The sequence below is a fragment of the Fundulus heteroclitus genome, chromosome 2 (assembly GCF_011125445.2).
Source record: "Fundulus heteroclitus isolate FHET01 chromosome 2, MU-UCD_Fhet_4.1, whole genome shotgun sequence".
Taxonomy (NCBI): Eukaryota; Metazoa; Chordata; class Actinopteri; order Cyprinodontiformes; family Fundulidae; genus Fundulus; species Fundulus heteroclitus.
The window spans coordinates 14787592-14803130 of record NC_046362.1 but is presented as its reverse complement, the minus strand read 5'-3'; the positions used below and the strand labels follow the sequence as shown (position 1 = coordinate 14803130).

Sequence of the window (15539 nt, the reverse complement as noted above, 5' to 3'; positions counted from 1 at the left end):
GAAACATTTGCCATACATTTATTGGGAACTTTAAGTATTTTATGTTTGGAGGTGGGTGAAACTGACTGGGAAGCTGAGTCCAGAAAGGTCTAGAAGTTCAACCTGAACCTGTAGGAACCACACATATTAAACCTTCAACTTTGTTTTTGGTGTTTTATTTATTTTACTAGAAACACTGTCTAAAAGAAGTTGATGGTAACTATAAACACAAAGGGAAGTGTTTCCACTGGTTGTACCCGCGTCAGATCGGATTTCACGCCAAGTGTAACTGTTCACAAAATAATCTCGGCATACAATCACCAGTTTCTCTTTTAAGCCCAGCCAAATAATCGTGATCCCTCCTTCCTTACTCCACTTATGAGGGTTCAAACACTGCCAGATAAAATAAATATGCTGAGAAATAGCATTACCTCCATACTTTGGTTACAGCTGTCTCTCTCCCAGGGGCTATTGATTTGATAAATAAAATATAAAAGATGTTTGTGGTGCTGTGAAATCTAAACATCTTGTAGGTCCCATAAAACCTTGGGCTGCCTCTTCTGTCTGGTCACCCTGACAGAAAAACACCCTGACCCACAGTTGCCCAACAAGGACTGTAAGCAGGAAGCGGGCTCAGTCACACTAAGACTGGAAATCTGTTTTTGGGGCAAACATTCCTGTAAGATTTTCCAGTTTCCGGATTAAAACGGCTTCTGTAGGTTTCTGTTTTCATGACCTGCTTGCACAAACTGCCCGAGACGCGTACGGATAGTTTGGCCCGGGGTTTTATGAATGGACGCTGTCGTAACGTGGGGACTAAATGTGACGTCGCTGAGGCAAATAAACACTGATTGTTTAGCCACTTTGTGACACAGTTTTAAATAAGTGAGAAACTTTTCCATCACAAGAACTGATTAGAAGAGGTCAGCTGTTCCCCTGGGTACATTCAGCGGAGATCAACTCCTCAGACTTTGGAAAATATCTGGAAGACACAAATTTAGACATTGACATTAAGTCAACAGTTTTCAAAAATATTAAGGTATACATTAAGAAGGTTTTGCATGTTGTTCACTTAGCCAATGTTAGTGGACCAGCATCATGTAGCAAAAGTAACATGCTCAGATTTTGTTAGTTTAAAACCACAGACTTAGTGTATTTTATTGGGACCAAAGTAGCACACACTTGTGAAGTGGGAAAAAAAATTATACATGTTTAGGGTTGTTTACCTGCTGGAAGGTGAACCTCTCCTTAGCTCTCACGTCAACATGTTTTCCTCCAGTATTGCTCTGCATTTAGCTCCATACATTGTCTATTTAACTTTAACAGAGTTCCCAGGTGAAGAAAATAAGCCCCACAGGATGATGCTGCCACCACCATGTTTCACCACGGGGATAGTGTGCTCAAGGTGACGCACAGATGTAGCTATGCTGATTAGAAATTACGCAGAGGAACTTTATTTCCCAGCAAGGTGACTGAATTTCCCGTAGGCGTAACAGAGTGAAAGAGTGGAATACAAGCGCGTGCTCCATTTTCAGCTCTAGTAAGATATTTTGAAAACCAAGCATCCTTTTTGATCCGTTTCACATGTATGCAAAGTCTAGCATTGATCCAGCGTCTACGGTAGATCCTCAATTAAACCGAAAAACTCAAACGTTTGTTGAAGTCAAATTCAAAATCATTCAAGAGGTATGAAAACCTTTTCCACATATTGTATTTAGCTCTTTTTCAACTATTGCCAACTCACCTTCGATAACAGAAGAGGACCAACAGCAGGCCAGGCTGCACCAGCGATCACCACTGTCACTGCAGCCCCAATGGAGACGGCGGACAGCGAGGAGGGCTCTGGATCACAGCAGTTCAGCATTAGAAGTGACAGATGTCCCTAATATGTGCAGTATTTACACGTTTCCACCGTTGTTCTGAACCGACCTGAGCAAAGGAAGGAACCTGCTGTGTTGAAGCATTCCAGATGTTGTGGACAAGAAGAGATCAGTTCCTCACACTCATTGATATCTGCAAAAAAATTGGTTTTAACCATGACACAAGAGGTAATAGTTGAAAAATTCCATACTTTAAAAATGTAGCTTTTTATGCAATGCTTTTTGCACATAAATATAGATCTTATTGCATTGGTACGATGATAAATTGTACAAAGATAACACACAAATTGGAAATACTAATCAAAATACGTTTCCCAGTACATCAAAATCTAAATGAAGGTATACGTGTAGTGGAGTTTTTATTTTTTGACATTTAAAGTACAAAATAAATCAAAGAAATCGACCTAAAGCAGCTCACGTACTCACCCATGAATTATACCTACCCTCTGAAAGTATCACAACACATTTTCAAAACATTCAGATATTTCATGTATTTTACTGTATAACTAATAAAAACTAATATATATATATATATATATATATATATATATATATATATATATATATATATATATATATATATATATATATATACATACACACACACACACACACATTAATATATATATATATATATATATATATATATACACACACACACACACACACACATTTTACTTAATGTAACTATTTAAAAAACATACTTTTTACTGCATGAAAACTACTTCGTAAACCCTATAACTCCAAATGTATCATTTTTGATTCAAATATCTCTGAGACACTTCAACATAGTCAGTTTTTACAACATACAATTTACAACATACAAATGAATATATTTTACACATCCTATATAAACATGCAGAGAACATGAGGAAAATGTATTTGTTGGTCTATCAATTACGATACAAAGAAAATCTGAACGCCTGACGTTTTATTACTTATTTTAAATTTTTAAAGCAACCAAAACATTTTTTTTTTAAATGTGAAGTTTCCTCTCAATTAGTTGAATCAGGCTTGCAACCTGTAGTACTGAAACCTTCCATCAGTGGGCGTAAGACAAGTAAAAAATTGGATTCAGTAAGGTATTAAGTATTAATTTCGTTAAAGAGGTAGAGGTCTCACGCTTAACGATACATTTAAAGTTACAGGATTATATGAGCAATAAGCAATGGATGAGGCATTTGCAAATATTTATTCTACCGTGACATGTTGGAGGCGGGGAGCTCCACTTCTGGCTCTCAGCCTCACAGCTGATGGAAGGAGAGCCCAGCAGCTTGAATCCAGCCTGACACTGATAAAGGATCGTGGAGTCGCAGAGCAGGGAGTAGCCAGAGTGAATTCTGGGTATCGGGCCACAGATGGGATCTGGAGGAGAAAGAGTTATAAAAGAAAGAACTGCAGAGTTTGACATCTCCTCTTTTCCACGTCTTCACCTGCGTGCGGCTCTTCCCAGGGGCTGAGGTCGAGATGTGGGATGAGTGGATGGGAGCAGGCCAGCATGTCTTCAGGGCCCTCGGTGCGTGAAAATGGGTCCACAGGGACACGCGTGATGTGGCTGTTGTCACAAATGATGCGGGACAGGGAGACGTTGTGCAGGTGTCTCCTCTGGGTTCTGGTGAAAACTCCATTCCTCTCCCACCAGAACCTGGAAGGACAAAAACACATCAAAATGTACGCCTCTGGTATACCTATTCTAATCTCCGTTTCTCCCTACCTGTCCCCGTCTCTCAGGGCTCTGAACTGTCTTGCCAGGAGGCAGGACAGAAGCGGTCCCACTCGTCCTCCGGGCAGAGCTGGCTCCGATATGGCCCCCACCCACACGTCGATGTTGTACGGGGTCCCGTACAAGACCTCGAATTTGTGAGCCAACGTGAAGTTCCCCAAAATTTCGGCCAGGTCTGAAGTAGTGTTGGGGACAGAGAGATTGCAGAACCGTCGCCATGAGCCGTACCCTGATGGGTGAGAAGACAGAAGTAAAGGAGACATTTTTTTTTTTTGGAACATTAAACTGATTTTCAAATTTTTTTAAAAGCATATTGAGCAAAGTTGGAATATATTTCAAAACGACATGACTTGGGAACAATTAATATGTCTTAGTATATCTAACAAAAAGTATTTAGAACATGGTGGTTTTGTCAGTCCAGACCTTAGACTATCCATGGTCCAAGTTCTGAAGTTTAATGATAGTCAGAAGTTTAAATGCACTCACCATGGGCCTGAATGGCATATTAATTTGGGGGAAGTAATGATGTATTTGAAAACATTGTGAAAAGCAAGAACTGTCTGCACAAATTCACTTTACTCCAAACTGGGTCAAAATGATAGATTCGGGCTTAGATACATCCTGCAACACGATGTTTGGTGAAATGTCTCGTAGATAATTGGACTTCGACCACATGCTTTCTGACATAATTCTGTCTGTTTTTTTTTTCTCTAAAAGAAAAAACACAATACCTGTTAAAACTGGTAGGGCTAATTTTAAAAGTGCTTAATTTCCTGGCATGGATCTGTCTTTTCAAATATAGTTCATACATTTTCAATAGGATCAGGCTTTGGTATGGCCAGAACAGAAGCCTACCTGCTTGAGCCATTCTTAAAATGAACAGCGGGGACACAAGTGTCACTGATAACAATCTTGTCTGGCAATGGCATAAAGAAGGTTTGGAGGAGTCAAAAAGAGGAATATATAGAACCCACCGACAGCTGGCACAATCATGCTGTGGGGAGTTTTGCCCCCAGTGGTAGGCTACTGGTGTGTCGGACCAAATGGATGAAATAGATGGTTGAAAGTTTCCATAAGATTTGGGATCCCAAAAACTAATAGTTATGTCTGTGGCATAAAATCATAAAATTTAATTTAACTAGATTTCGGATTACACAAACGTAAAAAAAAAAAAAACGGCCAGCATCATCTCAGGAACTCGACGGGCATAAAAAGTGCGTAGTCTCTCTGCAACTTGCAAAGGAACATTGTATAAAATATTGGTTGGGGTTTTAAGTTGAATGTGTCATTTTTACCCTGTGTGATTTGGAGCAGATCCACATATTCTACTATACTAATGATAAAGTGTCTGTTTTTGCACTTTATAAATGAAAATTGATTAAAACAATGCAGTAAAACTTGATTAGACTCACCCTTAAACCTAAAATAAGGTTAAATGTACCAGAAACGTATAACACTTGCATACAGTGCCTTGCAAAAGTTTTCACACCCCTAAACCTTTTTCACGTTTTGTCATGTTACAGCAACAAACTTCAATGTACTGTTTAGATTTTGGATGACAGGCTAACACAAAGTAGAGCATAACTATAAAGACAAAGGAAAACAATTTGTTTATGTTTGATTGTTCTCTGCTTAAAGAGAAAATGTAAATAAGATGTCACTTGTATATATTTAGCTCCTGAGTCGTCACCGTATAAAACCCTATACACTTTAAAATACAGCTACAAGTCTCCTAGCCCATGTCTCTAGCAGCTTTGTACATCTAGAGCATATTTTTAGGCTCCTTCAGATTGGCTTTCCTCCACACATAACATTTTGGATGCTGGCCAAACTTTGGCTGGCTTAATTTGGGTCTCGTCAAAGTAAAGTGTTAAAGAAACGAGGCTCTGCGTCCGAGGACAGAACGCTGGTTACCAGGGAGGCCGTGGTCCCGGCCCCGCTGCAGGTTCAAGGCCCCGAGGTCCAGAGGCATCCCTCCCTGTGCCTGAAACAGCCTTTCTGTGAGCTCCTCCACCATCATCTGACCTGGAGTCTGCAGCTTGGCCGGGGACAGCAACATGCCACGCAGCACAGGATCAATACCCCCTAAAAATAAAAACATCAGGAGAGAATCAAATACAAACACTACAACTTAACCAATGTGGCTTTAGATTTTTAGTTACCTTCCTGGACAACCCTCCATGAAGCAAACAGCGAGTGATGCAGAGGCAGAGAGGGATACCTGGAGTTAAAAGAGTATTCTGGACCCAGCCGGGTCACCACCGGCTGGATGGTGACGTGGGCAAAACGAAACGCAGCCGTAGCGAACGTGTTGGCGATGCTTGGGTCCAGGTCTGGATCGTACCTCTGGTAGGGGGGCAGCAGCTGGGACATGGCTGTCTCACCCAGCACTCGTGGCAGGTAGTGCTCCCAGGTCAGGATCTGGGCAACAAAACAACGAAATCAGGAAGTGGATTGGAGTTACTTGGATGTAAATGAACGTCTCACTCAGGGTTCTGCAACTGGAACAGCAACAGGCTCTTTGGGCCTCCCACAACGCTTCTTAATATCTTTAGCAAAAAATTATAAATATGGATGTAATAACAGCTGTTGGTGTTAGACGTTCAGTCTCTTCATGAAATAATTACACTGAATTCCAATAACAGAATGACACTAAAAGTATCAGTAATCCTTTTTTAAAGAAAATGTTCTTGTCATTACATAGAAACCTCTCCATCCATCGTCTATACATGGAGGGTCATGGGGGGTCTGGTGCCTACCCCCAGTGGCATTAGGCAAGAGGCGCGGCACACTGTGGACATGTTGCCAGTCCGTCACAGGGCAACACAGAGACACACAACCAGGCACGCACACCAATTAGTGACCAATTAACCAAACAGTCAAGGTTTGGGACTGTGGGAGGAACCTGGAGTACCTGGCGAGAACCCATGCTTGCACAGGGATGCACACTCCACGCAGAAACTGACCTGGTCACCCTGATTGATAATGTGTGGCACCCTACGTTCGGCACAAAATGGGAACTAACAGTAGTTAAACATCTTGAAATTAGTGTATTTATCCTTGATAAATGGAATGATATTTTTGCACTTAAAAACAGGAACAACTCATCTCCATCATCTTATTTCAGGTGCACTATATCTGACAATCTTATTTTAGGGGGTACTAATACTCATCCCGTTGGCAGAAAATCTTATCGATCTGCTCAAGTCAAGTACAAATTACTCATTTCAAGAAAGATGTACTTACTTTTACTTCCCTTTTTGCAATATCTCGAGAATTGAGCTTACAGGGAAGGTTACGCAGAAACACCAGGCCTGGGTTTGAACTGTGCTGCACGAACTGTGGGAACTATGCGCCTCTTTTTTTGCATCATTTTCTACAAATGTCAGTATCCCATAGAAGAAAATGTATCCATCCTTTTTGAAATAGAAATAAAACGGTGGTTCTTTAAAATTGCTACCAAGTTTCCATTTGTAGATATTTTAATAAAAAATATATACAGGTTGTCTCTTTTCACTGCAAAAACCGAACTAAAAATAAGTAACATTTTCTTAAAATGAGTGTATCTGTCCTTGATTTGAGCAGATAAATAAGATGATCTGCCAATGAAACAAGAGTTTTGCACTTACGATAGGAACAACTCATCTCCATCATCTTATTTCAAGTGCAGAATGTCTAATTATCTTATTTCAGGGGTCAAAATATGCATTCCTGCTCAAATCTAGGACAGAAACGCAAATTTTAAGAACATTTGACTTATTTTTAGATCCGATTTTGCATTGTTCAAAAGCTAATGTGTCACCTGCATCTCTACACCACTTGGATGTAGCTGGACCTGCTGTACACACCTGGTGAACGGCTCCTATGATCTTTCTCGCTTCCTGGTAGAGGGTTTCTGGACTCCAGTGAGGGTTGAGCCGGTGCAGCTCTTTGACCAGCCGGTTGTGCTCTCTCAGGAAAAGTGTGTGCAGCACAATCAGTCCCAGATGCTCGTTGACTCTTGAATCCCCTTGTAAAGCATAAACAAACAACGTTAACTGTATGCAAGTCTGCAGAGAGACGGCTGACCGCCAGCATTCATCCGCTCACCGGCGTGAAAGCAGGAAGTGGTGTTCTCCCTGAGGCCGGATCTGCTCGACGCCCCGGAGGTGGTGGAGTTACGGGGGCCGCAGGGGTCCGGGTGAGCCTGCACGCGTGGCAGGAACGGCATGTAGGGCAGCTCCTCATCCCAGTACTGGGAGTTGAGGGCCATGGAGCCCAGAGGAGACGAGCGGTTCCTGAGAGCCGAAGCCAGAGCGGGGGAGCTGCCGTACACCATGCTGGCGTCCACGAAGGAGGTGATGGCGTTGAGCTGCTCCCGGTGGCGACGGGGCAGGACTCGGTTGTCGCAGCTGGGAGCCGAGCGGAAGAAAGGCATACAGCTCTGGACGCCGTTGCGAGGATCGGACAGCGGGATCTGCGAGGGAGATGATGAGGTTTAACGCCGGAGCTGCTGGAGAACCGGTTCAGCGAGGGACAGCTCTACTTTCTGTGTATTGATTCACTTTTAACCCAGAGAAATATGACGTTTACAATGTAGGACGCTATGTTAGAAGGTTAGTGAATAAATGTTCATTTATTCTTTATCTGTTCCTAGAGGAGTATGGTTGGCACAAATAAAATCTTGTTTTAACCTTTGAAATGTGAAATACGGCGACTTGCAAAAGTTTTCATACCCCATGATTTCTTTTTTTTTCCCTTTTTATCACAGCAACAAACTTTAATGTAATTAATTGAGATTTTGTGTGACAGAACAAAAAATAGTAACAAATGAGGAACTGGAAGGGAAACACCACCAAGCTGCATATCTTTCTGGGGTGAGTCTTCACCAGCTTTACACATCTACAGTCCTATTCAATAGATCAAAATATATTTGAAAAGCTAGTTTATCTCATTAAGGAAAAAACATGATACAGAATAACACAGACTGATGACGTTTTAAAGCATTTATTTCTGTTAATTCAGATTTTTTTTTGCACTTCCGGCTAATAAAAACACAGCATTAACGATGAAAATGTTGCATTAGATCAATTCAAATTAAAAAATGTCCATGCAGAAATAAGGGCTTAATGAAAAACATGTTTAATACCGGCTTAAAAGTTTTTTTTTTTTTTCAAAAAGTCTTGTAATCTGACAAACAGGCCTCTTAGAAATCTAATTTATTAAATATGACTGTAGATTGCCTGTTCCTTGTTGCAATCTAACTCATGTTCTTTCACACTATTCATGTTCGGTGTTCAAAGTTTATCTCTTTCCACTTTTGGATAATGGATTTAGCAGCATCTCCATGACCCTGTCTGCTCTCTTCCTTGGTCTTCATGTTCTCAGATGTTCTCTGACAAACCTCTGAGGCCAGAAGCAGGACAGCTGCATTTACACTGAGAGTGGACTCTGTTTACTAGCTAGGTGACTTGTGATGGCCGTTGGTCCCACTGGATTTAGTTTTCGGGGTGTGAGAGCAAAGAAGGGGTTGAATGCAAATGCATGCCACACATTTCAGATTTTTATCTGAAAGCTATTTGATAACCACACATCGTTTTCCTTGCATTTCACACTTATGTTCTACTTTGCGTTGGTTTAACGCCTAAAATCCCATTAAAATAAAACAAAATTTTCTTTGTACAGTTACAAAGTTTAACAGATGAGAATACGTTTTTGTTTAAAGCGTCTGTTTTAGAGCAAGAGTCCAATGATTTATGGAGACCTTTGTAACTTAAAAAGACCTAGTTCTGTTAGGAGATAATATATACTCAGGGATAGGGCTGTGCATAAAAATCGATACAAAGATTAATATCGATATTTTTGAAAACGATTTAATATCGATATTCTGGCTTTCGATATCGATATACCTCCCAATCCCTAGGGGGCGTTATTACAGAGCGCCATTACTGTTCACAGCGAGGAAGAGCAAGTGAGATGAATTTGCGGCATGGCAGACAGGATCTTAGAAACTCCTTCGTTCCTAAAATCAGACGTTTGGGCACATTTTTGGTTTCTGTGATACGTTAAATGCGTTGAACCAAATGAACTTTGTTTTCCTGTTTAATATATCAGTGTTCAATAAATTGAACATAGATATTTGGCTTGTTTTGTTGATTGAATGACTTTGAGCATTAATTTGAAAGTAATAAATACCGATATTCGAGTCAAAGTAAATCAAACTGACTGTATCGAGAATCGTATTGTATCGTGAGCTATGTATCAACAATCGTATCGAATCGGCTCATCCTACATGATACCCAGCACTACTCAGGGATAGCTTGTACCCGTGTAAACTTTGAGGCTTTACATAATATCAGGCATAAAATGAGCCATATTCCAAGCGGTGAAACAAATGGGAAGACCGAGTGAATTGCACCTGAATAGGGAAGCAGGGCGAGTCCCGGCTGCAGCTGCGGGTGCAGTCCGCGCTCGTCTTAAAGGTGGCTGTGCTGGGGCTCTGAGGGGTCAACACCATGTCGTGGTCTATCCACTGACCCCAGTCCACCAGCAGGTGGGACAGCGTGGAGTCCACGGAGATCTTGTCGTTGTGAGTGAACAGAACTTCCTGGGACACGAGCCTCACCTGGACGATAAAGAAGACGAGGGTTGGTGGAGTCGGAGGTGGACGGCAGGCGGGAGCGTGGGCTGCGGCGGGGCCCTTACAGGAGGCAGGCTGACGTTGTGGTAGGTGTGCTCAGGCTCCCAGCCTCTGGGCATCCCCCACACGTCCTCGTATTCTGGAGGCAGCCAGCGGGAATATGGGATGTTTGCCGCGCCCCATTTCGGATGTTGCCTGAATGGGACACACGACACACATAATTTAGTGGGACTTTAGGTAGCAGACCGAGTGTAAAAGCATCATAGAAAAAAACGTAAAGAGCATGGCACAGCTGCAAACCTATCGAGACATCTCCATCTACTGAAACAGCCCAGCGGGACAAGCAGAGCATTGATTCAGAGAAGCAACCAAGAGGTTCATGGTGACTCTGAGGTAGCTGCAGAGATCCGCAGCTCAGGTGGGAGAATCCACCGTCGCTCAAAAATGTTTGATCTACGCAGTGGTGGCAGCACCACGCTATGAGGATAGGGACAGGAACGCTGGTCAGATGGATGGAGCTATTTATAGAGCAATACAGCAAGAGAAGCTGTTAGAGGAAGGGAAACGCTATATACACAGCCTACATATAAGGAAGAATTTGCAATAATCTCAGTGTTTAAATGTGCATAGCTGGTAGAGACAAACTCAAAAAGACCTGCAACTGCGATTGCAGGATCAAGACATTCAACTTTGCAGCTTCACCATGAAAAGACATGAAACAAATTACATGCATGGGGGGAAGGGTATTTGTTTAAATTAAAAATAAAATATAGCTCCTAAAATATCTATTTCGGACAAATACATATGTATAAAAACACTTGAATCTGCTATTCTAATTAATTTCATTGTTAAAATGAGAGCAGAAACAGATAGAAACATTTGGCTAAGCTTGGAACAAGCTTTGTAGCTACACTTGGAATAACAACCTTGCCAGGGATTCCAATCAAAACAAATTTTAACTTCATAATAAAATAAAATAAGCAGTTATAATTCATAAAACAAACATTTACAATTCTGAAGAAACCAAATTCTACCCTTATATCGCTTTGGTGCTCCTTAAAGAGGCAAATATCTCTGAAAAAGTATCAATCAGGTGGTTAAAGTGAAAATCCATGCTACACGTTTTATTGCAAAAACAATTTGAAAACCATATACGTTTTGTCTTCCTCTTCACAATTATGCACTGTTATTATTATGTGAATTTATAACATATAATCACCCCCCCCCCCCTTAAAAAATAACTTGACAAAATGTGAAAAAGTTGAAGGGATGTGAAGGACTTTGTGAGGGGTTGTATGGACGGCAGCAGCCCTCCACTCTTACCTGTTGTTGCACTCGCCTGTGATGGACCTGTAGCGCTCAGACATGCAGTCGGTCTGACAGCTGGGGGTGTGCAGCTCACTGGAGCAGCCCGTCATCTGCAGCAGATCCTCCACGTCTCTTTCGCTCAGAAGCTCTAAGGACATAAAACGTGCATGCATCATTAGATCTTTAGATTACATGCTTCTTTTCTCCCCTGAAACCACGGGACCTCCGCGTCAATCTGCAGCTGTGTAGCAAAACAAGCGACCAAGTTCCACATCAAATAGCTGAAAAGGCATAATTTGCTGTGAATAGATGGACCTACAGCTTCAGGTGCTTTGACTTGAAATGTGTCTGTTTACCGTCCGGATTGGGCTGCGTCATGGTGTTGGTGTAGACCATCTCTCTGATCAGCTCCACCGTGTTGTCCAGCAGTTCTGCAGAGCGAATGTGAGTCCTGGTTCCGGCTTCGATCTGTTTAAACTGGGCCAGCAGGTCACTGGGTCTGATCGCACCTTCAGAGACGGACTTCTTCACCCTGAAAAAAGTGGTAACAGGTTTCCAGTGAGACATTCTCAGACGTGTCTGAACCCACCATTAGTTGGTTTTTACCTCTCAGACGTGCGGGCGTAAGCAGCATCGGTCAGCTCAGTCGCTCGCTGGAGAGCCCGGTGGACATACGCTGAACCCAAATAGGCTGGTTCTGAAAACAAAGGTGCAGTCAGCACAGCTCTTTTCTATAAACAATCAACCAAAGCTCCTACCTGAGGCGTTGCTATACACTCCGCTCACTGCAGCTCGCTCCGGAAAGGTGAGCAGGACAAGAGCAAGTCCAACCAGAGATGCGGACATCTGCAATTGCATCAAATTGTTCAATTAAATACATTAAAAACATTGAGAATAGTTTTAAAAACTCACCATGAGTGTTCCGTGTGCCATCCGGTCTCCACAGTGGTTGGAAAATGAGTCGTACCCGCAGCTTTTAACAGCAGTCTTCCCTCTGACTCCTGTTCAGAGGCAGCAGGTGTTATAGTGTCGGGGATGCCCTGTGTTCACAGGCAGCGGAGCCAACAGGTATGTGCAGAATCCCCTTATCGCTGCTGCTGGTGACAGCCAAGGCAACATCAAACACTGGACTGCCTGGCCGCCTCCACCCCACAGCCTTTCAAATCTGTCTTCTCGCCCCTGATGAAAACCTTCTGTCAAACCAACATTTCCAATAAATTCGTGATCTGTACGTTTCCCCCACTCATAAGAACAGAGGCTGGCTCTGAGGACAGCCAGAGGTTTTAAAATGATCCGGTCTAATTACATTTTGAGGAAAAACAGCAATTTCACTGGAAGAAAAAAAAGGCGTCTTGAAAAAAGCCTTCACAAAGCTTTTTTTCCTCCCAAATTATCTTCTCAACCACACACTTCAATGTGCTCTAATGGGAATACAAAGTTAAAGATAGTTAACAATAGAAAGAAATTTCATTGTTCCTTTTTTGAACAAGGAAAAATCTTAAAAGATATGGCATGCAATTGTGTTTAGCCCCCCGAGACAATACTTTGTAGCTATCTTTGCCGTATATTTATTGCAAAACAGGTCAAACTGGCTTCAGCTCAGTCAGATTGGATGAACTCTGATTTTTTCTTTTAAGTCTTGTCAATGATGAATTTGACAGGCCACACGTTAGTATGCTTAGATCTCAGCCATTCTGCTGCAGCTTTATATGTTTATGGTGGTTGTCCTGCTGGAAGATGAATCTCCTCCCCAGTCTCAGGTCTTTTGCACCTGATAGCACCTCCCTACATTTAACGCCATCGATCCTCTCATCTACTTGGACCAGCGTTCCTGTTCCATCCTCACAGATTGATGCCTTCACTACTATCCTTCACAGTAGGCTTGGTGTGTTCATGTTGATGTGGTAATTTAAAAAAAAATTTCACCCAAAACAAGACAGAGATAGTCCCTTTTTTAAATTATTATTTTTTTATATACTTGTCTTGCCTGGATGTGTAGCACTAAGAATTGCTGTCTTAATGCCAAAGAGAGCCCAACAGATTTACTTTCACAAGCAGGTCATTACTGCTTCCACTATAATGCTCCGCTTCATATACAAGCCAAAAAACGTTTTATGGATTATTTCAAGTTCATTAAACCCAGAATCGAAAAAGTCAAAAGAGAAAGAAAGAAAGCGATGAGACAAAATGTTAAAGAGAAAAGGTGACAAAAATAGAGCAGCGAAAAAAAAAATTGCAGTCTACTTCTACACCTGTAGAAAGATATAAAAAGAACAGTAAAGCCAACCAAAAAGGCATCAAGGCTACCAAAGCCTTTGATAACATCACAGAAAAATACACAGTATTATTCAACATGTTTTTAATGGCAGTCAAAACAAATGTCAGGATTAAACTGTATCTATAAACACCTAGATCCTACCTGTGGGTGTTTCACAGTGTGCTTGTATATGTGAGGTTTGTCTATAAGAGAAATGCTCAATGGTGGTTGTGAGGAGCCAAAGATGCCGAGGCAAACTTCGGGGAGACCAAAACCCTAGACGCCTGAAAGGCCCCCTGAGAGCACAGGAGACCAAGAAGGACCAATACAGGGATAGCTGCCTCCCCCATCCCAGAGAAGAGCTCCAGGAAACCCCCCAGCAGCCACAGTGCAAAGCCCCCAGGAGCTGCAGCAACGAACCCGCGGGGTCCGCTGGAGTAGATCCATTTGTTAACCAGAAAAAGGAAAAAAACAAAACAAAACTCAGGTATAAATCTCTCCTTTCCTTTCATCTGCAACTTTATTTAGGGATATCAGAGTAAAAAGATGCACATGACACTTTTCAAATTATTATTTGTAAAAATGTTTGAAAACCATGCATCCATTTTCTTCCTTTTTTACAACTATGGACAACTCTGTGCTCCTATGTAATACATAGTTACACACTATACCCTGTGGTGGTTTTAAAATATTCCGATATAATGAATTAAAGTAATGGTTTTGTTGTCACAAAATTCTAAAAGGTTTAAGAAGTATGAACACATTTAGTGTGCATTCATGTTTGTGTCGTGCCAGCAGTTTTAATCTGATCATCCCTGTGCCAGTGACACATACAGGTGGATGAGCGGGAAGACGAGGGAGGCAGGGATTCTGGGAAATAGCGAGAAGCTGAATGTGACATAAAAAAAAAAAAAAAGGTGGGGAAATCCATAAAGATATCAGTTAATTACTCAGAGTTGTCACTCAGCAACTTTGCCCAGTTTGAGGCTTTAAAAGTCAAACTTGACACGCCGAAAACCTCACCTTGCCAAAACTGGCCTCTTTGATGCTGCAGGTGTGGGATAGCATCAAATGGGTCACTGACCTCATTTCATTACTCTGTTATTAATTTGATCTCATTTGACCCACATTACTCATGCTCTAAGGTTTGAAATAAAACATTCTGCTCCCGTATTAATAATAAAATACAGTGGGAGATAGATTTGATCTGCTGCTCACTTTAGTCATTTTACTTTTTTTGTTGCAAAAAAACCCAAAACAGAATTTATGTATGCTATATAACTATAGTTCAATTAAAACTAGTAACTGTCCATTCCTTTGCAAGTAAGCACATTTCCAGGTCACAATCTTTATCAGGAAGATGTCATCTTATTTTGTTCCAACTTTAAAGAAAGTTTTTAAATCTATTGGGTCAGAAATGTTAAGGATTTTTAACAATATGCCCATTTTATATCTTCCTTTCCTCTCAAAACTTATGGAAATAATAGTTTTTTGTGCAGCTGCAGTCCTTAAATCCACACGATATCTTTGCAGCACCAAAACGACGCTTCATTTGTATTTGATAATCTTCAATTAGCTACTAATTCAAGAGCCTCTTCTGTTCTTTTGTTTTTTGTGACAAAAGGTTTCTCCATAAGCCTTGGAGAATCTATTTCTTTCCCCTCGTTTGAGGAGTTCCTCAGGGTGCCATTCTGGGGTCAATTAGATTTTCTGGTTATAAAATGCTTTTAGGTTTAACTTACAAAAACATATAAACATTCAGTTTGTTTTTTG

The 15539-nt window shown here is 41.4% G+C and overlaps 1 protein-coding gene across 1 annotated transcript; it reads right to left on the bottom strand.

The window, feature by feature from the left end:
• Positions 1–27: 27 nt before the first annotated feature.
• Positions 28–12848, bottom strand: epx (eosinophil peroxidase). Its single transcript, XM_036148764.1, has 17 exons — positions 12422–12848; positions 12268–12355; positions 12116–12206; positions 11866–12041; positions 11525–11657; positions 10267–10396; positions 9980–10186; positions 7672–8038; positions 7431–7591; positions 5745–6003; positions 5497–5667; positions 3574–3811; positions 3293–3504; positions 3060–3224; positions 1909–1992; positions 1724–1821; positions 28–961 (listed from the first exon to the last, which is right to left on the bottom strand). Exons 1-17 carry the CDS (start codon positions 12440–12442, stop codon positions 944–946), a joined length of 2619 nt encoding a protein of 872 aa, XP_036004657.1. The 5' UTR covers positions 12443–12848; the 3' UTR covers positions 28–943.
• Between the last annotated feature and the right edge of the window lie 2691 nt (positions 12849–15539).